Source organism: Gobius niger (assembly GCF_951799975.1).
Source record: "Gobius niger genome assembly, chromosome: 23".
Classification (NCBI taxonomy): domain Eukaryota; kingdom Metazoa; phylum Chordata; class Actinopteri; order Gobiiformes; family Gobiidae; genus Gobius; species Gobius niger.
In genome coordinates this window covers 14,927,881-14,951,091 of record NC_136874.1, presented here as the reverse complement: position 1 = coordinate 14,951,091, position 23,211 = coordinate 14,927,881, and the positions used below count along the sequence as shown (strand labels likewise).

The 23,211-nt window shown below is 47.8% G+C and overlaps 1 protein-coding gene across 1 annotated transcript; it reads right to left on the bottom strand.

Moving 5' to 3' along the window:
* Positions 1–706: 706 nt before the first annotated feature.
* LOC306982247 (uncharacterized protein) lies at positions 707–23,011 on the bottom strand. Its single transcript, XM_079582103.1, has 42 exons — positions 22,792–23,011; positions 17,452–17,993; positions 16,850–16,930; positions 16,686–16,754; positions 15,599–15,671; positions 13,632–13,765; positions 13,541–13,558; positions 8,842–9,048; positions 8,741–8,767; positions 8,598–8,660; positions 8,444–8,527; positions 8,312–8,362; positions 8,116–8,238; positions 7,983–8,036; positions 7,832–7,873; positions 7,669–7,737; positions 7,253–7,381; positions 7,054–7,110; positions 6,942–6,968; positions 5,877–5,975; positions 5,781–5,816; positions 5,630–5,716; positions 5,435–5,467; positions 5,303–5,338; positions 5,175–5,234; positions 5,031–5,108; positions 4,926–4,961; positions 4,802–4,855; positions 4,667–4,732; positions 4,346–4,414; positions 4,245–4,275; positions 4,097–4,156; positions 3,996–4,030; positions 3,812–3,925; positions 3,593–3,740; positions 3,456–3,520; positions 3,077–3,205; positions 2,957–2,989; positions 2,477–2,884; positions 2,202–2,399; positions 1,712–1,821; positions 707–1,620 (listed from the first exon to the last, which is right to left on the bottom strand). The coding sequence occupies exons 1-42, from the start codon at positions 22,973–22,975 to the stop codon at positions 1,413–1,415; spliced, it is 4,227 nt and encodes a 1,408-aa protein (XP_079438229.1). The 5' UTR covers positions 22,976–23,011; the 3' UTR covers positions 707–1,412.
* Between the last annotated feature and the right edge of the window lie 200 nt (positions 23,012–23,211).

Here is a 23,211-nt window from a genome sequence, read left to right as displayed (position 1 = left end):
AGATAATTCCTGGCAATCAGTCTTGGACGACTGAGGAAGACATTTATAGATAAAGTGTGATGTCTAAATAAGCAGTCAGCAGCAGAGTTAGTGTCCCAGGCTTAAGATAGACCCAGGGCAGATGGGGCTGAAGACAGGCTTTAGATGGCTGAAGACTGAGGAAGAACGTCCAGATGTCTTTGGCGCTTCGGTTCTTGTTGTCCAGTGCCTGTTGGTTGGGGGATTCAGATGGGGCAGAAGACACCGGTCGGTCAGTTACCACTGGAACATCGAGCAGCCAGTGGTCAATGGTATATGCACTTGTATGCAATTTTCCATTCATTTACAATTCACAATCTGATGACACATACATCTTCCTTACTCTTGTTTCTTCTGTTTTTACTGTGTATAAAGTGTAAAATTGTACAATATCAATCAATAATCAATCAACACTAGGTGTGCCAAGTTCTGTGGCAATGGGACCATATTGGGTATTCAGGATATATATTTTTTTTATGTGGCAGAAGCCTGTGTGTCCAAGGCAGATTTTCCTCAGGACAAATAAAGATATTTTTAAATCTTGTATAGATCTTTATGTTGGACTTCTGGACTCCTCTTCACACATGTCAGCTGTTAACAGCTGACATGTGCTAAATTTACAACTGAAATGCAAATTAAGTCTGAGCTTGTTTTCCGTGAAGTGTGGGAAATAATGTAAACACGGAGATGTATGTGTACACATCTTTATTGATCGCAGCAGTTCAGTGTTTGTCTTTGGTCATTCAGGTCTTGAGGAAAGGTATTGTCCACTGCAATCTATTCATAAATTTCAATTAAAAAAATCCAATAAAAAACTCTAACACACAATAACACATTTCAGGTAAAACATATGAAGGTGTACATCTGTAACAGTGCATAGGCTTGTTCCCAAAAAGAAAAGTCATCTGGATGTGATGACATTAAGGCCCTTTTGGTGAACAGTAAATATTCTGTGTCTTCCCAAAGATGGGTTTACCTGATATGAAAACATAATTACAAAACCAACATCAACTGTAATAGAAAATTGTAAGTATAATAGTCATATTTACATAGCACCTGGTCCTGCGTAAGACTCAGTGGTGAGAACAGTCAAAAATAACATTAGGAGCTCTAGATAATACTTGTACTGCTTCACACAATCACACAATGCATCTATGGTGGAGAGCCTTCACTCATTATTAACACAAGCACATTTTGCTATTATACTTTCCAACGCAATGAAACAGATGAAATGTTTAAGTGGTTATATGGCCCCTCCCCCAGCCTGAGCGTTGTGATTGGTCACTGGGACCTCTGGGACCGGGACTAGTGTAGTCAATGAGCAATTACAGTCAAGTTAAAAAGCATTCCCTGCGGGCCCCAGGCCCTCAGGAGCCCTGGTGGGGCTGGACAGTCTACGAGCTGGGGTGGTAGCTGTTCTCGATGCATAGGACCACGAGGGAGCTGGAACAGCTGCTGGAGGTCTGTTGTAGCAGCTGACCGCTCTGCAGATCTGAAGACATACCGGTCAGCGCCTGCTCACCCACTCTCCACGTCTCACAGTAACCGTCCATGTGCCGCTGCCCCTGCGCCGTCGAGCCGTGCCACACCAGCTTCTGTGGCCTGTGAGACAGTAACACACTCAGTCTGCTTCTGTGTCTGCAATGAACTTCAGTCATGCACACTCCCACTGTCCTGAGGCCCCTGGACTCACCATGTGCTGTCTGTCATCACGTTCTTGCCGTCAAATGAGTAGATGGCCACATTGTCCTTCATCCTGCCATTTGTGAAGATGTCCTCCCAGCTGTCGAACAGGACCTCATCCTTTGGGGCACAACACACATGATCTTAATTCACACATGATCTTAATGCTGGTGGTTAGAGCCCCTTCTGATCAACAAACATGACGGTAACTGGCTTTTTCTAACAGTGCACAGTTCAGCGTCAAGTACTGAACTGTAGTGTTTTCATCGCTATAACTTTGCTCGTAGCTACGATTGTCTCATAGTTTAAACAATCGCACAGCGGGGACGAGAGCAGCTCACAATGTTTCCATCCCCACGTCTGTGATGTGAATCTAAAAATCTTATTAGACAGTCAAATCACAGTGTTCACCAGGTATAAGGGAGAATATGGGATGTGGTCAGATAGGCTGGCATTAAGCTGAAAAGTGTCGAAACAGGGCTAGATGCACTGTGTAGTACCTTGAGGTTGAGGATGGGGGCGCTCTGGCGGTCAGCCTTTCGCACTATGCTGTGCAGATCCTGGAGCTTGGCAGACAGGAAGGATCTAAAGGTGCCCTTCAGCCCGATGGCCTGGGCCTGGCTGAAGCACAGCAGGTCTGCCCTGTGGATGCCCCTCATGGCTCCGCTCTGAGGGCTGTTCAGGGCCAGCAGATGCAGCTGCAACAGCAGAGACCACGCATCAGAACAACATGACTTACCAATCACAGAAATAACTCAGTGGAGAGTAGACTGACCCCTGGTCCCGCTGTGTGCTCGTGCTGCGCCTGTGCAGGGGGCCTATTGGGGGGCCGTTGAGGGGTGACTGGATAGCTGGGGTAGGTACGGTCCTGGGCTGTGTGTATGGTATATCTGCCATCGGGCTGGTGTATCCGCTCTGTGTAACTGGGGAAGCGAGGATCTGTGGGGGCGGGATACCTGGGGTCAGGCTGATAGGGAGGACGAGGGTCTGTGGGAGCGGGATAGCGCGGGTCAGGCTGATAGGGATAGCGAGGGTCTGTAGGGGCAGGGTAGCGAGGGTCAGGCTGAGAGGGAGAACGAGGGTCTGTGGTGTCAGGGTAGCGGGGGTCGGGCTGATAGGGTTGGTAGACGTCTGGAGAATAGGGTACCACTGGAGGAGGCACCACAGCAGCAACCTCATTTCCCTGAGTTTAAAAAACAGTTTTTAGTTTATTCCAAAAAGTACAAACGCTAAACATTAGAGTGAGGTCACTTACATCTTCATACGGCAGAGCAATGTAACTGCCAAGCTGAAAGTGATGCAGCACAGTCATCAGAAACGATTATGGACAAGGGCACATTCAAATGAACAAATGGAGCATGGTTATCAGAGGCACCTGGACTTGTCGGACTCCGTCCCGGACCCGCAGGTACAAATCGGTCTGGTCTAGGACATAGACCAGAGACCCTTCAGGCTGCCCTCGTGCTGTCGCCCTCATGGTGTCATAAGAGCGCAGCACTGTCACCTGTGTCCAACAAATCCATCAGCATTTAACAAGCGCCACTGCTTAGTTACATCCAGAAGCAAAGCCGTGGGAAGCCATGGTGCTGAGGGTGCTGTTGCACCCCCTGGTGGAAAGCTTATGCATTTCATGCAATATTAAGAAATAGCTTTCTTGAAGGCAATCTTGTCTGTCAGCACCCCCAAACCAAATTATGTTCCCACAGCTCTGTCCAGAACATTTATGATTATGTGAATATGAGAACAAAACATACCCCTGAAGAGTGTCCAGGCACACCAGGTGCTCCAGGGGGCCCTTGGGGGCCAGGGATGCTAATAGCTAACAAAAAGAACACTCATGTTCACATTGATCTGCTTTGATAAAGTGCTTAGGGAGAGGTGACTGACTCACTCTGTGTGCCCCGGCTATCCACGGAGACGGTTGGGCCTGGGGGTCCAGGAGGCCCTGGAGGTCCTGGTTGACCGTCGACGCCTCTTCCTGGAGAACCAGGTACGCCTGGATATCCAGGGGGGCCGATGATGGCGTCACCTTTAGGGCCCTGAGGCAGGACACAGTCATATATCATTACTGGCATCATAACCAGGGCATAGCAGACAGCTCATTATGTACCGGAGGGCCGGGCGCGCCTGGTGATCCGAAACCCGCTCCGTAGCGAGGGTCATAGTATCCACCACCTGACTCTCCTTTCTCCCCTTTAGATCCTGGTTCCCCTTTGAAATGATCCTGTATAAGCAAAAACACACGTAAGACGGCCCACACAGCTGACATGTATGAGTGTCAGCGTGCCCCGTACCCTCAGTGCGTAGATGTCCACCTGAGAGCCTCCTCCTGGAAAAGGAAAGTAAGAATCAGTTGGTCTGCTCAGACAAACATTTTCGGTAAAGAAATGAGTACCTGGAAGACCTGGGAACCCTTGCTCTCCGCGGTCGCCTTTGTCTCCTTTGGCTGCAGTTCCTACAGTAGGTTAAAAAGAGAAGGATCAGTGTGACTGTGTAACGAGAGGAAAGCCTGATGCTCCTCCTGTGAGGGTGAGACGACTCACCTGCAGAGTGCCTGGAGTAGTCGTCATGGCCCTAGAACCCACAAGTATGTGAGCAGTGTGGAGTAAAAGGCAGATACAAAACAAAATAAAGCAGATCTCACCGTGTTACCGTTGAAAGTAAATCCGGGATTTCCAGGAGGTCCAGGAGGACCAGGTGGACCAGGAGGCCCCTGAGCAGAAAAAAGAGTGAGTGTGGCCTGTAGCAGCCACAATGTACCCCTGGCCTCAGGCGTCACTGTGTGTTTCACTGGTGAGCAGCCTGCCCCGTGTAAGTGAGGGCGTTCTTTTCAAAGTGTTTGAAGGCTATTTTGAGTATTGGGCTAATCTTTGGGTCAGGAAACATGTATCCAAAACTTCAAGCTCATACAGCCTAGTGGCTTTGTGGCACTCTGAGTAGTACTATTTACATGTGGTGTACTCACAGGGTACGAGTACCCTCCACTGGAGTCTCCACGCTCTCCTTTGGCCCCATTCAGGCCTGGACGACCCTGAACACACAGTAGAATCAGAATCAGTTCTGAGCCACAACAGCGTTTTGGAGTGTTTGGAGAACTTACCGGCCGACCTGGGAAACCAATCTCTCCCTTCTGTCCATGAGGTCCTGCTGGGCCCTGAGGAGACAGCACAGTCAGACTGGAACCAAACTATTGTAAAGATTGAACCTAACAAGAGGGTACATACTGAAGGCCCCACGGGTCCTGGTGGGCCCTGATCCCCCTGGAACAGAAACACATTTAGACATGGATATGCTTTTCAAAGGTCACTGAGCTGTGGGCAGGCTTGTACCGGTTTTCCTGCCAGACCACCCAGGTACATAGGTCGCCCGTCTTGTCCCAGGATGATCCCGGGCTCACCCTTCTCGCCCTGAGCACAGAACATGAGTTACAGCGGGCATCTTCTCACTCAGCACTTGCTTTGATTTAAAAATACCTTCGGGGCGTATCCAGGAGGACCCACGTCTCCCTTGTCGCCCTTGTCTCCAGTTGGCCCCTGTAAGAACACACAGGTGGGTAAAGTAACAGCATTATGGCTCTGGTTGGTTCATATTCAAGACGTACCGTCGCTCCTGTTCTCCCCGCTGCTCCCACTCTGCCCTGAAATATAAAGACAGCATTAAACAGTGGAACACATGTCTAAAAATAACGGGTATTAGTTCAGGAGTCATGTGACCAGCAAAGGGCAGCACTCACCTCTGACCCGTCGGTCCAGTAAAGGTCGTTATACTACAGCAGACAGTTATGCTCGTTAGTGTGGTGCAGGTCAGGCCGGGCGGTGCAGAGCAGGCAGGGCAGTAGTGACAGTTAGTCAGTGAGAATATGCATTATAAAACATTGTGATTATTAGTGGGTGAGTTCTGGGAGTCAGTGCATTCTGCTCAGGCTTACATCTCCTCCAGGCTGGTAGACGACTTGTCCTGGAGGTCCAGGGGGTCCTGGAGGTCCGGGTGGGCCACCCTCTCGTCCAGGTAAACCCTTTAAACTGTGTGTGTTATTATACTCCAACTGAATGTACAGAAGGACATGTACTTGGACTCACCGTTTCCCCTTTGATGCCTCTGTCTCCCTTTGCTCCCTACAAAACAAGCCGGTTACAAAATTGCATACTCTCTACAGTGAAAGTAACTGGACCTACCCCCTGACCAGGAAAGCCATCCATGCCTGGGATCCCAGGAGGGCCCCTGGGGCCCTCTGCACCCTTATCTCCATGGGTTCCAGGTAAACCAGGTTTGCCCTGGAAAATAATGTTATTCACAGGCAAATAAGTACTGGCAGCTCTACAGGCAATAACATTCTCACTCTAATTCAAGTTCATAGCACACAGATGTGGTAATGGGCGGGGTCAGAGGACACAGGTGTGGTAATGGGTCGGGTCAGAGGACACAGATGTGGTAATGGGCGGGGTCAGAGGACACAGATGTGGTAATGGGCGGGGTCAGAGGACACAGGTGAGGTAATGGGTGGAGTCAGAGGACACAGGTGTGGTAATGGGTGAGGTCAGAGCACACAGGTGAGGTAATGGGTGGGGCCTGAGGACACAGGTGAGGTAATGGGTGGGGTCAGAGGACACAAATGTGGTAATGGGCGGGGTCAGAGGATACAGGTGAGGTAATGGGTGGGGCCTGAGGACACAGGTGAGGTAATGGGTGGGGTCAGAGCACACAGGTGAGGTAATGGGTGGGGTCAGAGCACACAGGTGAGGTAATGGGTGGGGCCTGAGGACACAGGTGAGGTAATGGGTGGGGTCAGAGCACACAGGTGAGGTAATGGGTGGGGCCTGAGGACACAGGTGAGGTAATGGGTGGGGTCAGAGGACACAAATGTGGTAATGGGCGGGGTCAGAGGACACAGGTGAGGTAATGGGTGGGGTCAGAGGACACAAATGTGGTAATGGGCAGGGTCAGAGGACACAGGTGAGGTAATGGGTGGGGTCAGAGGACACAAATGTGGTAATGGGTCGGGTCAGAGGATACAGGTGAGGTAATGGGTGGGGCCTGAGGACACAGGTGAGGTAATGGGTGGGGTCAGAGGACACAGGTCAGAGGACGTAGGTGTGGTAATAGGAGGAGTTGTATGGTGCAGATGTGCTAATGGTGAGGTCAGAGGAGAACGATATGGTGATTGGGGATCACTCAGAGTAATAAAGTGAAAAGACAAAAGTTTGTGAGTAACAAATAGTCTAGTGTCGTGTCATACTTACAGGCAGTCCGGGGATACCAGAGGGGCCCTGCTCAAGAATAACACACAGTCATTAGAAAAGAAATAAAGGAAACCCAGTAGGCAAGAGAAATGCAAATGCAGAGAAACAGTACCTCTGGCCCTGGAGGGCCCCTGATAGTTGACACACCGTTGTTCCCCTCACCTCCGTCCTGGAAGACATAACAGTTATGTGTCTCCAAAAAAAGGGACAACACTTATTATAACGAAAAGGAAGTTATTTGAAATAATGCAAAGTGATTACTAAATGAAACTGAAAGCAGTCATTTGCTTGTCGGGTTTGTTCAAACTCACGTAAGTGCCATAGGGGGGCCCTGGAGGCCCTGGTGGTCCAGGAAGTCCCATTGGTCCCATTGGTCCTGGGAGTCCAGCGAGTCCAGTTTGGCCAGGAGTGCCTGGGTTTCCAGAATCACCCTGAGATCCCTATCATTACATCAGACAATTATTAAGGAGTGGAACATAGGTAAGTTATAGTCAAGATTTTCCATTGTGGTAGAGAAAATCAACAGCATAGCGACGATAGGTTAGGTTAGTTCATTCAAACACCCCAGTCTCTTTTAAGTCTGTGTCATGAGCTCTTGTAAGCGGACGTCCGCACAATGACCAGAGACCGGGATGTGTTTGCAGCTTTGTGTGCAGAGCTTCCCAGAAAAGAGCTAAATTCTCAAGCCAACAGAACAGGACAGAGGCCAGAGTGCACCGGTCAGTACCTGAGAGGAGTTAGTCTGCAAGGGGTCAGGGCTAAAGTAAGAGAAGAGCCCACCGAAAAAACTGGAGCCCTGGAGAAACCGAAAGAGAGGCAGAGCAAGTACAGCCCACATGTAAACATATCATCACTTAAACCATGATCAGGAGTCAGGTCACGCCACTCACCTTTTGCCCTCCTCCTGAAGAGCTCAGGTCCCCACAGTCTCCCTGTAAAGAGGGAGAAAGACTCTTAGATAAGAAGTTCAGAGGCACAGCTCCAGGACAGTATTTGTGTGCTTGGTCAAATCTGACCATGTTGTTCATCATGACTGACTACCTTCTGTCCTCTGAGTCCAGGCTGACCAGCCACTCCAGGGGGTCCCGGGGGTCCCTGTATTAATGCACAGAATCTACACGTCAGCTCTCAAAAATGTACCAACATTTGATGAGCTCTGGAGCTTGATACCCACAGGCAGACCAGGCACTCCATCCAGTCCAGGAGGACCAGGAGGTCCAATGGCTACTGGACCGTTAGCATCAAAGGCCACTGATGATCCAGGAGGACCAGGAGGCCCTGGGGGGCCTGGGGGACCCTGCATAACAGTAACATTAGCTGACATTAGAGCACATTGTTGTCCATGAGCTGTGTTGATGAGTGTGACGTACCCGAAGTTTGTCCAGGTCTGCAAACCCAGAGCCCTCCATGTCCACGAATGTCTAGAAAACACTAAAGTTTACTCACAGTCACTCTTAAATTAATTATGATCAAACCCCAGCTTTTCTGTGGTGCTGACTCACTGGTCGGTTCCCACTGCTAAGCCCTGGAGGGCCAGGTAGTCCTGGAGGGCCCCTCGGCCCTGGCTGGCCCTCTCCACGTTCTCCCTGAATGAAAATAATACAGTTTAAACTGAATGTGAAGCTGCTGTATTAAAGCATGAAACTGTCCATGAACCTTGTCTCCTTTGGCTCCAGAGCTTCCCTTACTCCCGGCAGGCCCTCGAGGACCCGGTAGGCCCTGGTGCAAAGGTAATAAGGTTAATTTCAAAATGATGGTTTAATTTAATGACAGTTGGATTCTGTGTGATGGAGACTTACAGTTTTCCCATCCTCGCCTGGATCTCCCTGAACACAAACACAAAACAGCCTGAGTAAATTTCACATGAAACGTAAGAGGAAATACTCCTCTCTCCACTTACCGGTTCTCCGTCTGCCCCTGGGGGTCCTACAGGCCCATCCTGACCTGGTAATCCAGGAGGCCCATGGGGTCCAGCCACCTGCTGCACGACAGAACCGTCTCCCAGCCGCTTCACCTCAGCTGCAGGACCAGGAGCTCCAACAGGCCCTGGGGGTCCTGGGAGCCCACGATCACCTTTGTTCCCAGGGTAACCATTGCCTGAGCTGCCCTGGGGTCAGTAAAGAGGGTTCAACACATTGTGGTACAGGAACATCATGCTCTGGACTGAAACTGTGGTAAAGCTCTCACTGTGGTACAGGAACACCAGGTTCTGGACTGAAACTGTGGCAAAGCTCTCACTGTGGTACAGGAACACCATGTTCTGGACTGAAACTGTGGCAAAGCTCTCACTGTGGTACAGGAACACCATGTTCTGGACTGAAACTGTGGTAAAGCTCTCACTGTACAGGAACACCATGTTCTGGACTGAAGCTGGGACAAAGCTCTCACTGTGGTACAGGAACACCATGTTCTGGACTGAAACTGTGGCAAAGCTCTCACTGTGGTACAGGAACACCATGTTCTGGACTAAAGCTGTGACAAAGTTCTGAAAACTGACCCTGTTCAGCTGTTCACACTGATACTGTCCTGAAGAGGGCGCCAGAGTCAGTCAGCTAACATCATTATGCTCAAACACTTCCAAACGTAACTTCATCGGTCCATTCCATTTAGGAAGACTGGCCCCCCTCTGCTGTAAACCCCGCCCCCTCTGCTGTAAACCCCGCCCACAGAGGAGAGAACACCTGTCTCTTAGCACCTCAGGGGGCGGGGTTTACAGTTGATAAATTGAGGAGTTGGGAGGAGGTTACAGGTCTTTTAAGGAAAAATGTACTCATGTCATACAGTATATTTCACTTACTGTGCAGAAGTGTGGGAACAACTACAGTTCAGTCTGTCTTCACTTTACCCAAGAGAGCTGTATCATCCATGGAGCGAGTTATAAGGAACGGACAAATACATTGTAGTCCAGTCCACATTACTATATATATATATATATATATATATATATATATATATCCCACAAGCAAATGGCAACCTCGAAGAGGTGACAAGGAAAGCGGCTACGGCCAAATACCTCCAACGAGTAAGGCAGGTCCTAAGAAGCAGCTCAATGGCAAGAACAAGTCCCGGGCAATAAACAGCTACGCCCTACCAGTAATCAGATACCCTGCAGGAATAATAAGCTGGCCAAAGGATGAGATACAGACCACAGATGTTAAGACGCAAAAGCTCCTAACCATGCACGGAGGGTTCCACCCCAAATCCAGCACTCTGAGACTGTACGCTAGCCGTAAGGAAGGAGGCCGAGGACTAGTGAGTGTGAGAGCCACTATCCAGGATGAAACATCCAAGATCCATAAGTACATCAAGGACAAGGCTCCGACAGATGACATGCTCAGTGAATGTCTCAGACAATGGGGAACAGAAGATGAGGTGCTGGAGGTCCCGTCATGGGAGGACAAGCCCCTACATGGCATGTACCACCCAAACATAACTGAAGTGGCGGATATACAGAAATCCTACCAATGGCTGGACAGAGCCGGACTAAAGGACAGCACAGAGGCTCATCATGGCTGCACAGGAGCAGGCCTTGAGCACCAGAGCAATAGAGGCCCAGATCTACCACACCAGACAAGACCCCAGGTGTAGACTGTGCAAAGAGGCCAATGAGACAATCCAGCTTTACATAACTGCAGGGTGTAAGATGCTGCAGGGTGTAAGAACATAACTGCAGGGTGTAAGATGCTGCAGGGAAAGCTTACATGGAGCGCCATAACCAAGTGGCTGGTATAGTGTACAGGAACATCTGTGCAGAGTATGGGCTGGAAACCCCAAGGTCAAAGTGGGAAACACCTCCAAAGGTGGTCGAGAATGACCGAGCCAAGATCCTGTGGGACTTCCAGATACAGACGGACAAAATGGTAATGGCGAACCAACCGGACATTGTGGTGGTGGACAAAGAGCAGAGGAGCCGCTGTGGTCGACATAGCAATACCAAGCGACTTCAACATCAGGAAAAAGGAACACGAGAAACTAGAGAAATACCAGGGGCTCAGAGAAGAGCTGGAGAAAACCTGGAGGGTGAAGGCATCAGTGGTGCCTGTGGTCGTTGGGGCACTCGGGGCAGTGACCCCCAAACTGGAGGAGTGGCTGCAGCAGATCCCAGGAAATACATCAGACATCTCGGTCCAGAAAAGTGCAGTTCTAGGAACAGCAAAGATACTGCGCAGAACCCTCAAGCTCCCAGGCCGACGGTAGAGGACCCGAGCAGGAGGAAAAAGAGACCGCCCGCGGAGGGTGAGGAAGAGTTTTTTTTTTATATAAATAACTAATTAATCTGAGAGAAGCTTGAATGAGCAGCTCAAAGAATGTGTTTGTGTATTATGTTAACAAATTGTTTAATATACGGAGATTAAAGTCAGTGCGTTTTGTAGTAAATAAAGTTCATACAAACCAAAGGAATGAATCTAATTCTGTAATAATTGGAAGGAGGGCTGGAAAGTGGGAGTTGTCTGTGTTTGATGATCATCATGTTTTTGATTATTGTTCTATATTGTACATATTGTACGTCTTATTTATCATGAGTTAAAAAACAAAACAAAAAAAACATTGTAACTTCAAATACATTTGTCTCAGTTTATGGTGATTCTACAGCGCACACCACAGGAGGACACGGGCACTTCCCCCACAGCTACAGCCCGGACACGGCGTGGATCAACACAATGTGGAAAACCAACATCAGGTATTCCACTCTCACAGGACAAAGGCTCATCCTATGCACCTACAAACCGCACCAACAGACTTCAAACAAAGATCGATCTCTTTAAGTCTTACTTTTCTCAGAACGCCTCTCATTCATTGGGAACATACACAGAGTAAAAGAACTCGGTGCCACTCCTTTTAAACCTAAGTCCAAATTGTATCCAATCCCAACTAAAGGAACTTGTTGATGATGCTAAAACTAAACAATGGTTGACAGAAAAAGAATCCGGTGGACCCATCATTAGCGGCAATGATACAATCACTGAACATACGTCCAAGTGTATTAACTATTCTAACCAGCTTAATTAAAAGACACCACAGGTGTTTTGATGAAGTTGAATGAACTGGGAAATATCGGTGATGTGTTTCTGGTCACAACGGACATTGAAACATTATATTCAAACATCCCGCACGACAGCAGCCTCGAGGCTTTGCATTTTTACTTGTAACAATGTCCGGATGATGCCATGCTACTGAGATTTCAGCCGAACAGAGTGGACCCTAAACAACAACATAGTTCTGTTCCAGGACAAGCTATAGTGGGAACCAGATGTTTACATTCATTATATAAAAAGACACATTTGCATTTTTTTCTCACTGTCTGACATGAAAACAGGATTCAATTTCACTTTTATTCAATCAAAGGTCAATTAAATTTTTTAAAAATGTTTCTATTTGCTAAATTCCAGAAGAAGGAGAATTTTCTACATGGTTTTATATTACTTTTTACAAACCCAAATGTTAACATACAGTTCATTAATATTTGGGAGCATTGCCTTTAAACTGTATATTTTGGGTCAAATGTTTTGAATTTCTTTTCACAAGCTTCTTACAATAGTTGGCAGGAGTTTTTATTCATTCCTCCAAACAGAACTGGTGTGACTGAGCCACACTAGACCACCTTGTGTGCCTATGCCTTTTCAGCTCTGCCCATACTTTTTCAACTGGACTGAGATCAGGACTTTGTGACGACCACTTCATTGACTTTGTTTTCCTCAAGCCACTGTGTAACCAGTTTGGCTTTGGGTCATTGTTCATTTAGACCCATCTGTGTCCAAGCTTTAAAGTGTATGTTAATATCTGGGTCCCGCTGTATATCGACATGCATGGGACAGCGATAGGTGCTGCATATGCAGCTAGGTACCCTGCTTCACCAATGCATCCCACTATGTGGTTGACGTTAACATTTCTAAATCTTTAAAGGATGTATGGACCGGAAAACAGTACCATCTCAAAAGCTATGCCAACTGCAACACATGTTTTGTGGTGTACAAACTACAGTGCGAATGTGGATGCTTCTACAGAGAACAAAAAGACAAATGAAGGAAAAGCTAACTAAAATCAACCCCCAATATCCAATGGCTGTCCACTTCAAAACTGCCGGTCACACCAACATCAACAAACTAATGGTCATGGTTATTGAAGCGGTTTCCAACTCACACAGACACACTTTTACTTCAGCATCAAACATACTGGATTGTAAACCTGAAGGCGACCGAGCCTCCAGGCCTTAATGATGACATCGACTTATCTCCGTTCCTATAGACCATTTAAAAAACAAACTATGTTTTGCTCACGTCAAAGTAATGGTGCTATGGTGTCTGTTTGTTTAAGCAACTTGGTAACTGTTACTGTTGTCTTCGTTTCTTTATTGTAATATGTATTGTAGCTCTTGTTCATTTTTCAACAGTTTGTTCAGGTTGTTCCTCTCTCAGCCTCAGCATTTCCTGCTCCCAGAGCGGCCACGGAGAGGCTAAACAACTGTACAGCATCAGAGGTTGTGTTCATGTGGTAATAGTCGGTTATTTAGTTGTTAGTCTGGGCTTTATGTAGTGACCCAGAACTACACACTAAAAAGCTTGTGTTACTGGATTACAGATGAGCAGTGAGTCCTTTACCTTCGTCCCTTTTTCTCCCTGAAAACGACAGACATGAGAGTGAGTCACATGAGCAGACAGCTCCAGATGCCCTTCCCTCAGTATACAGTACCTTCTGCCCTCGCTCGGTTCCTGCACCGGACGAGCCCGAGGTGTACGTGGCACCGGGTTCTCCCTTGGGCCCGGCGAAGCCACGGTCCCCTTTGACGCCTTTCTCTCCCCTGTCGCCCTTGGCCCCGGCCGCACCTGGGGGAAGTCACATGATCAGGCGCTCCAGAATGAAGAAGTGAGTCACATGTTCGAAAAATAATAAACGACCAAGTGCTTCTCGATGACTGAGGTGGAAGGAGGAGTGAGCTGCGACACTCATGGCCCATTGGTACAGTATGGTTGGATGCTACGTTTGACCATTTCTGCCCAAGCTCAAAAAGAAAGTGGAATTAAAAGACATCACAGAAACCCCCGAAGAAAAACTGAGGAAAATGTTTTAGCAAAATGTTTGTCTGATGCACTTTAAATCTCATGACTGTCTCAAATCAAAGTTGCAAGTGTCTGACCCTACACCAAAGTATGAAACCAGTATGTAGTGCAGCCCTTTCTCCAGCAGAGGGCAGAAGCACACTGTTCTTCCACTGAAGGGGCTTCTGCACAGGAGTCCTCCACTTCAGCAGCAGTGGGCGCTATTCTTACAACAGCTCCTGGACATTTACATTTCCTTTAAACTACCAAAGCTACTCTCATAAAAACCCACTGTATTGAAAAGTTGTCAGACCCATAAATAAGGCACAAAATGTGTTTTTGGTTTGTGAATCACTAAAACTGTTTTCAATTTTCAGTTTGCTCTGAACATGTGTTTTTACCTGGAAACAAAGACTGAGTATAATCAACACAATAACCTCTTCCACTGTTTCACTGAAACACTTTGTAATCAGTTTTTATCACACAACATCTCCACTTAAAGCAGAACTAAGTAACTCATGCCATGAGAGGGATATTGTTCATCCAATGACACAATGGAGATATTTTTTTCACTCAGACTTGGCTGTAAATACTGGTTAAGTGGCGCAAGCCCACAGCTTTGCCCGTTGCCCTTCTTCTTCGGGATCCCATTAGTGTGTACTGTGCCACCGACCCGGTGCAGGGAAAGTTGAAATTGTGGTTTTCTGGCCAGAGACACCAGGGTGAGATGAAAGACCCCCCAATCATCCCACCTCTATTTCCCCCAGAGGGACTACGGGAAGCAGTTATTAAGTTAAATAAGTGACTTAGTTCTTCTTTAAGTTAGCACTAACAGAGTCAACACTTTGCAGACAAGGTTTTTTTCCCCAGGGAGGGATTTGTTGAATCATTTCTAGATTGATAAAGCTATAGGCCCTGTGCAGAAGGTTTTTGGTTAACTTAATGCACACTGTAGGGTAAAAACTACTTCCTGTCCATATTTCAACATAAAATAAGGTCTAAAAACAGAAGAAAACTAAACATCAAGCACAGTGTGTTCCATAAACATTTGTTTGGGCAGTGCTATGTTTCCATTCGTCAGCGATAAATTAACATTAGCCTTTAGCTTCAAAGCTAAAACAGCTACAGTTATAAACACAGCAGTCTCCTCCAGTGAAAGATGAACATCCAGAGTAAAGTTTATGACAGCTGTTTGCTTTCTGCCACGTCCTGTTTAAATATATATGTATTTCAGTGAGACACGGCTAACTCTCCATAAGAATCAACACAGACAGGAAACAGTCTTTACCCTCCACTGAAACCTGGAAGTTAAGCAATGTCACAAGGCCTATTCATCCTAAAAACATGCCGAAACTAGAATTTTACAGAATTTTTCAGTGACAGCCTAAATCCCCTCCGTATCTATGTATCCAATACATTTGAATCTGGCTCTGTCCATAATGCTCCAACTCCAACAAATGCATGTATCTTTCCCATTTCCCTGCCGCGTCTCGCCTTGCACCCTCCTCTGGTTCCAAAGGAGACCACAGCACAGCGAGGTGTTGCTTCAGGAATCCGCCCCAGGCCCAGGCAGGCTGCGGCAGAGTCTGCACGCACAGCTCCACTCACGGAGGGATTTACCTGTCATCCTGCCGCCTTTGGACGCCACGATGGGCGGCTCGGGCACCGGCCGCAGCGGCGAGGGGGGCGTGGTCTGCAACACAAGACAATGGCGGGAGTGACAATGCCTCGGCTTTGGGTGTGAGCTGAGGAGGAGGTTTGGTGTCAGGAGAAAAGCCTGCCTGACCACTTCTCACTGTAATTCTGTCGCCTGCAGACTGGATTTCTGCTGTCGTTGTTTCCACCTCGACAACCAGGTCCTAAAGGTGATCAGCTCATCCTGCTGTTTTGGCTTAAGATTGTCTGTCTTTCAAAAGTGTAATAATTTGGATCAATGTTAAAGTGATAGTCTGTAAGTTTGCAAAGTGAGGAGAGAAAAGTAAAAATTGTGAACAATCCAATTCCTCCCCTCTTTAAACAGAAAGCCCTTCTTAGTTTGCAAAATGAGAATTTTCCAAAGCAAACGATCAAGCTCCTCCGCCTCCCTCCTGATTGGACCTGACAGGCTGGTTCACAGGAAAAGCTCGTCTCATTGGTCGACGCGGGAGGATGCTAGACTCTGATTAGTTGCTGAAACCTGGGAAGGAGGGACTTTACAAAAAATAGCAGCTCAACAGATTACTTTACATCAAAATGCAAGACATGGTGGTCGATTTTGCACATTTTATAAAATTTGCAAGACATTTAGACTTCCAGACTATTACTTTAATTTCGTCTACTAAAATATGTTGCCATCCTTTTAGTCAAATCATATTTTTGCTGATTAAAATTGAAATTAAAACCAGATATTGAGGCTAAAACCGTGACTAAAATGTTCATATGCTTTAAATCAAAATGAAAAAGAGGGACTAAAACATGAATCTGAACTTCAGTGACACAGTTTCAAAAGAGGCTCATATCATTTGTATCCACTGCTAAAGGAACAGGTCTGTGCTTTGTTCATGTCCATGATTAAATGTTCAGTCATATAGTTGCCTTAATTCATTTTAGTTTTAGTTGACTTTACATGAATCTTGACTAATATTAACTGACAAGTCCCTGCACCTGTTTAGGATCTTTTGCAAATATCAGATCACACACACACACAAAGCCACGGCCTAAAACTGACCTTCACAGTCTGGCTCGTCTGTGTCTGTTTCGCGTCTCCACTGCCAAACTCGCTGTAGTCCCCAGAAGCCTGCAGAAGGAATCAACAGAAGAAAATGTCAACGTTATCTGAAGTAATGAAAGCCACCGTAAGAGACAAGTCACGGTCATTACGGTTTCACTCACCGCGTCAGAGTCATCGTCCCCTTCGCAGAGGCGCTCGGCTGCACGGGGGCTCCCCACCACCCGCATCTCCAGGACCTCGCCCTGGGAAAAACCACAGGAATCACCACATCTGTTACTAGAAGGAACAATGGTAGCGGTATGGTATCGAAAACATGAGGAACCGAACCAGGACAGCATTAAAGGAAGTGTCTTGGTTCTTCTAGCTCAAATTTGTGTTTGTTTTTTTTCCACCCATTTTTGCCCAATTCTTTTTTTCCTCTATATTTTCCCATTGTCCACATTTTTCTTAATTTTGTCCAGATTTTTTCCAATCAAATCATTTTTTTCAAATCCAATTTATTCCCAGTTTTGCCCCATTTTTTTCCACAAAATGTTCCTCATTTTTGCCACAATTTCTCCCATTTATTCCCTATTTTTCACACATTTCTTGACATTAGAGATGAACCCGATATTATAAATCTGCAGATCGTCCAGTCCACACATTATTGTTCTGTTTTCTGGTTCTAGACGACAAATATTTTAGTATCGGTATCGGAAAAAGAATCTGCATCAAAAACCAAGAATCGTTAATGTACTGGTATCGAAAAAAAGCCCTCATTCACCTGGAACTTGTCGGGGTCGGCTCCTCCCGCCTGGCCCACGAACACCCCCGAGGCCTTGTCCAGGTCCATGGGGTCAGGGGAGCGTTCGAAGCGCATCACCTGAGGCACCGAGTCGCAGTCGTGGTAGAAGGTCACCTGCTCCTCGTCCACGGCCAGGGCGAAGCGGGACCACCGGTTCACCATGCTGGGCACCGTGAAGCTGGCGGCCTCGTAGGAGCTCTCCGAGTCGGGCTCCGTGTAGAAGAACTGGACCTTCTGCGTCTTGTCCCGCACGGCGCCGAGCTTCACCCCCACGTACATGATGTGCTGAGGCCCGTCGGTGAGCGCCAGCAGCACCGCCGCCGCGCTGGACGTGGGCTTGATGTGGAAGACCAGGGAGAAGTGTCTGTAGAAGGGGTTGGGCAGCAGAGCCAGAGCGGGCTGCCCCGACACGGAGCCCCGGCTGAACACGTAGGAGGACTCCCCCCGTGGGCCGAACCCCTGGCTGATGCTGTCCAGGGGCCCCTCACCCAGGAGCTGCAGGAAGGTGAAGCCACGGTCCCCTGCGCAGGACACAACAGTCAGACAACAGTCAGATGGAGGCCCGTTTGGTCGATACATTCAAGGAGTCCCGACACAAACACCAGAAAGTACGGTTTCCTTGTTTGGTCGGGACATGTTAATGCACACCATGAGACACGCACATGGAACACAACAGTCTGAAACGTATTGTCCCATGTACACACAAACTACACACATCCACAAACCAGTGAAAGCAGACACTGAAGGTCGGTCCGTCTGCACCTAAAATCACAACACCAGAGAAGCAAAGTGAGCCCCGAGGTCAGAGGTTCAGCGGACCTTTGCTCCAGGACAGTCCACAGCCTCCTGCAGCCTGGACCGGCCCCTGGACTCATCACAACCGCCCTGTGCTCCATACTCACAGCGGAGGTGCAGCCTGGGACCGTTGGACAGGGCTCAGTTTCGTTAAACATTACCAGGCTTAGGGCTGTGCAATTAATCGAAATTCGATTACGATTCGATTATTACACTAAACCATTACAAAATTAGCATAATTAAAAAAAAAACAACAACAACATTTTTTTCTGGCAAAGCAGACTTGCATTATTTCATGGCGCTGGGATTATGGCTCATGCTTTTGTCTGACATAAAAACAAACAGCGCTGTGTGATGATGTCATCAGGCCGCGCTGCTCAGTTTGCTTGCGCAGGTGTGAGGGCTGGCCAGCAAGGGGGCAGGTGTGAAACAGAGACCTCTCCTTAATCGAGGCAAACATGAAATCATTTGTACTTTTATGACTGTTCAGAAAACAGAAAATATTCAGCAATGTTTTTTTTTTAATTAATAAGTATATAAATAAAATAAAGACTTTTTTTTAAAGGCAACAAATAATCGCTTGAATAATCGTGATTTCAATTATGACAAAAATAATCATGATTGTTATTATTTTAATAATCGAGCAGCCCTAACCAGGCTGGTATCGGAAAAAAAGTTTATGTACTACTGGTATAGAAGAATGAAAGTATCGGTCAGTATCTGGTATCTGTATCATAAATAAAGTATTGTTTAAGTACTGGTATGGAAACAAATGTAACGGTACCCAGCCCTACTGTGGGATGTCCCGTGGACTAAAACCAGCCCACGCTCTGGAGGATCGTGTGTCAGCGCACTCATTAAAACGTAACAGAGATAAGCAGAAACAGAAGTGCGTACAAGATGTTATCGTATGTTTACAAAATAACACCACTTTAAGAGATAACCATCATGTAATAACATTGAGACAACTTTTGACTTGTGTAAATGTAAATAGGTATTATTGTATTATAAAAGCATGTTACTTCATTAGGGCTGGGTTACGGGGTTTTCGATACCAATACCTGAATGATGCTTTTTCTGACGCCAACACTACAATATATTAGAACCAGAAAGCAGAATGATAATGTGTGGAAGATCGGCAAATTTATAAAATCGGGTTCATCTCCAGTTTCAAGAAATGTGGGGGAAAATGGAGGAAAAAGTGGGACAAATTGTGACAAAAATGATGAGAAAAAATGGGGCAAAAATAGAGAAGATGGGGGAATAAGGAAAATATTGGTAATGAAAAATAAAAAAATAAAATAAAAAGTACAAATGTTGGGGAAATTGGGCAAACATTGAGCGAAATCCGCTACAAAAAAATAGGAAGACAAAAACAGCGTTGACAATTAGATCTAAAGACATGGGATTATTTTCCGGTACCTGTAGTACTTATACTTTTTTCCGATACCTCACCTGACTATTATCGTTTAACCATACCCAGCCCTAAACTTCCTGAGAAATTCCTATCAAGTAAACATGAAATGTGATGAAAAGCATGAAGATGTGATATAATCTAGTGAAAACATAAAATCTATTTATACTCTCCATAGTTGGCAGGAGAATGTTTTTTTTATAACCATGCAAAATCCAAACATTTATCAGAAAAGAAAAACACAGCGGTGCTTTAAAGAACATGCCATTAGACATTAGTGCTCCCCTTTTTGAGCACTTAAAGGACTGTAACGTGACAGAGCAGAGTGTGGGAAAGTGGCCGGGGCAGAGATGGAGCCAGAGGCGGGACGTCCCCTGAGCTGAATCCGACAGTCAGTTATGATCTGGGTCTCAGGAGGAAGGCAGCGTTGGCCTCACTTTCCCAGGAACTCACAACATCCCCACAGATAATGAACCCACATGCACTTCCAAAACCATCGCACTGAACACGGATGCTACAGCGCCCGTGCGTAGGAGGGACCCCCCCACTCCCCACGGCACTGGCCTCTGACCCCCCCCCCCCAGGCCGCCACAGACCGAGCGTCTCCTCTCTCCACAACGCTCCACTGTCAAACGCCGTGACCTCCCCGATCGCAGGCACAGGCAGGACGATTGTCTCCCACAGACCCAGCGCTTTGTCCCGCCTCCAGGTCCGTGCCGCATTCCCCGGCAGCTGATCGCCACAGCTGGGCATCCGAGTGGTCGATCTCAAAAACCTCGCAGGAATCAAACTTACAGATGCGGCGTGTAACTTTTGGCAGCGTTTGCGCAAGCCTGACCTTCGGGGGTTATCCAAGTTATATGCTCCTATGGAAAATGGGAAGTTATCAGCGAGGCCCCAGAGGACGGGGTACTGCTGCTGCTGCTGTGGGAGACAGGACGTGATGTTCCCCACATGGACCATCACTTACAGTATGTGCAGAGAGAGAGAGAGGGGCTTCCACACCCACACACGCTAAACATGTGGCTGAGAGAGTCATATATAGTCAGCAGCTTTCACAACCAGCTTCATCATCACGGCCAGCCTCGACAAAGATAAACAGCTCCAGCCGTCGCATTAGGTCTGACATGCAGAAGCGATGATCCTCCTCCATACGATCAGTCCTACCTCAGTGTTGTGTGAACTCCAGAACGTCTGTCGCCACATTGTAAGGCCCTCGGAGTACTTTATAAACATTTGATTTGGCCCCTGATGTGAAAAAAGGCTCTCCACCCCTGGTTTTAGCTGTAGGCTGTAGGCAGGGGGGTGAAGAGTCCTGCCCCGGGACACAGTGGTCAGAGCGAGGATCAATACGAGAAGACGTTAAAGTTTGTGTCAGTGTTTCATTAGCACAATCATTAGAACCTCAATCTGGAACATGAGAGTGAACAGGCTAACGTTACCGTCATTCTTAAAGGAACAGGCCACCCTTTTTCCATACTGAGACATGTTCTTGCCTGAGTTTAGACGAGTTGATGCGTACCTGTCCGGTCTTTGTGCGCGCGCTCAGCATTTAGCAGTCATATCTTCACTTTACTTTATTACTTCTTACAATATAGTACCCCTATTTATCTGCTGACAAAATCCACATGTTTAATTTTGTGTAACTACACTTGGATCGTGTACTTGCTCACGTATTTAAACAGGGAAAGCGTGGAAGACTTGGCTACTTCTAACTTTACCTCAGTTTGGAGCTGTGGGAATGTGCCGGGAGAGGCTGAATGCTAACAACGTCTTTGGTCTATTTGCGTGACTGAGCGCACGCACGCACAAAGACCGGACAGGTACGCATCAACTCGTCTAAACTCAGGAAAGAACATATCTCAGTATGGAAAAACTGTGGCCTGTTCATTTAAAGGTACATTATGCAACTTTTTACTAGACAAAATAGAACTTGATATTTGTGCGTATTTGACCTTGTAGTGACCCAGCGTCTGTTTGAGTGTTCAGCATGGTGCCTTTTAGGGCTGAAAGATGTATCGTTATCTCATCGAAATATGAACATTCAAGATATCAATATCGCAAAAGCAAAGCATATTGCTATTCTATTGATATCGAGATAATAATTGCACTTTTTGGGGGTTTTCACCAAACCCGTATCGTATCGAGATATCTGGCATGAATATCGAGACATGAAATTTTATCCGTATCGTTCAGCTCTAGTGCCTTTTCTTTCATCACAATGGTCTCTACAACACTCCAGCATACATGTTTTGGTTTTTGTAAGTTTTCTAGTGAGAGGCTCCTTCAGCAGAGAAAATCCATAGAACTATATACAGAGAAAACCTTCCAAACTCTTGATCCTGGAGCGTCCTAGAGACCACTGTGCTGGAAAGTGAAGGCACCATGCTGACCGCTCATACTGCCCCTGGGTCACTACAGGGTCAAATACATAGAAATATCGACCACATAAAGAGTATTGTTAGCATGAGGTTAAGCGATCAGCCAGCAGACAGCGGGACAGTGCGGCACATACGGTCACTCGTGCAGACAAACATGTTTGGGGCACACAGCGGCGGCGCCACAGTTCTGGATGTATGGACCACGGTCATACATCCGAACCCGGTTACCTTTGCAGAATCTAACCCACACACAATGCTCAGAGCGGGGCAGCAGCTCGCAGTCGACAGGCAGAGCGCCGTTCTCCAGAGCCTCCCAACAGCGGTCCTGCAGCCCGTAGCACAGCCCGGGGCAGGGCAGGGGCAGGGGGGCGGCCGGCGGCGGGCACGTGGGCACCATCAGCTGGCACAGAAAGGCCTCTGCGCCGCCATGGCAGCCCGTCTGCACCAGCCGCGCCCACGGCCGCAGCGCCGCCCCCACCTGCTCCACTGAGGTGTGGTTCAGGAAGTTGGGGAGGCTGAAAAAGGCCGGCCGCTTGCTCGAGCACAGCGGCCAATCGGGGGGCACCGGGTGACACGCCCCCGCCCCACACCCCGCCCCCCTCCCACCACAGCCCCTGCCAGGATTACCCGTGGTGTTAGCGTTAGCGCTGTCCTCCAGCAGAGTCCCGTTAGTAGCAGCGGGGGTCGGGGCCGGGGGGCTCTGGTGGTCCCAGGTCTCCACGAACTTACGGATTCCGGTGGCCACGTTCAGGATCTCCTCCCCCACCCCGGACAGGTCGCTGTCCTCCGGGCTCGTGGAGGGGGTCTGCACTGGGGTCTGGGCGGTGGTCTGGGGATCTGGATCATCGTTCCACCACCAGCCCTCCAGGCCCCCCGCACACAGGAGCACAAGAACCAGAGAGGACGCCCTCATCCTGCCTGCAGCGGTCCGCACCTGTCAGCTCCAGCAGCAGTCACTGACTCTGACTCTGAGTGTCCAGTGCGGGACAGGAGGGGAACAGTAGGACCCTCCCTCTGTTACCCACAGCCCATCTAGAAGACGCCCCTCCTCTGAGCGTGGGGCCTCGCTTTAGAATGACTCATTGTGGCACAACAGAAAGAACTGTGTATCAACTTTGGAATCCGACTTTCCATTTTTGAACGCAAGAG

Bases quoted from the DNA above. Each gene is read 5' to 3' on its own strand.
- LOC306982247 (XM_079582103.1), bottom strand. From the start codon at position 22,975: ATGAGGGCGTCCTCTCTGGTTCTTGTGCTCCTGTGTGCGGGGGGCCTG. The intron at 8,768-8,841 runs GTAAGTGGAGAG...GTTTGTGTTCAG, and splicing joins CAGGGGCAGACGGAGAACCG to GGAGATCCAGGCGAGGATGG. The intron at 3,926-3,995 runs GTACGGGGCACG...TTGCTTATACAG, and splicing joins TGGACATCTACGCACTGAGG to GATCATTTCAAAGGGGAACC.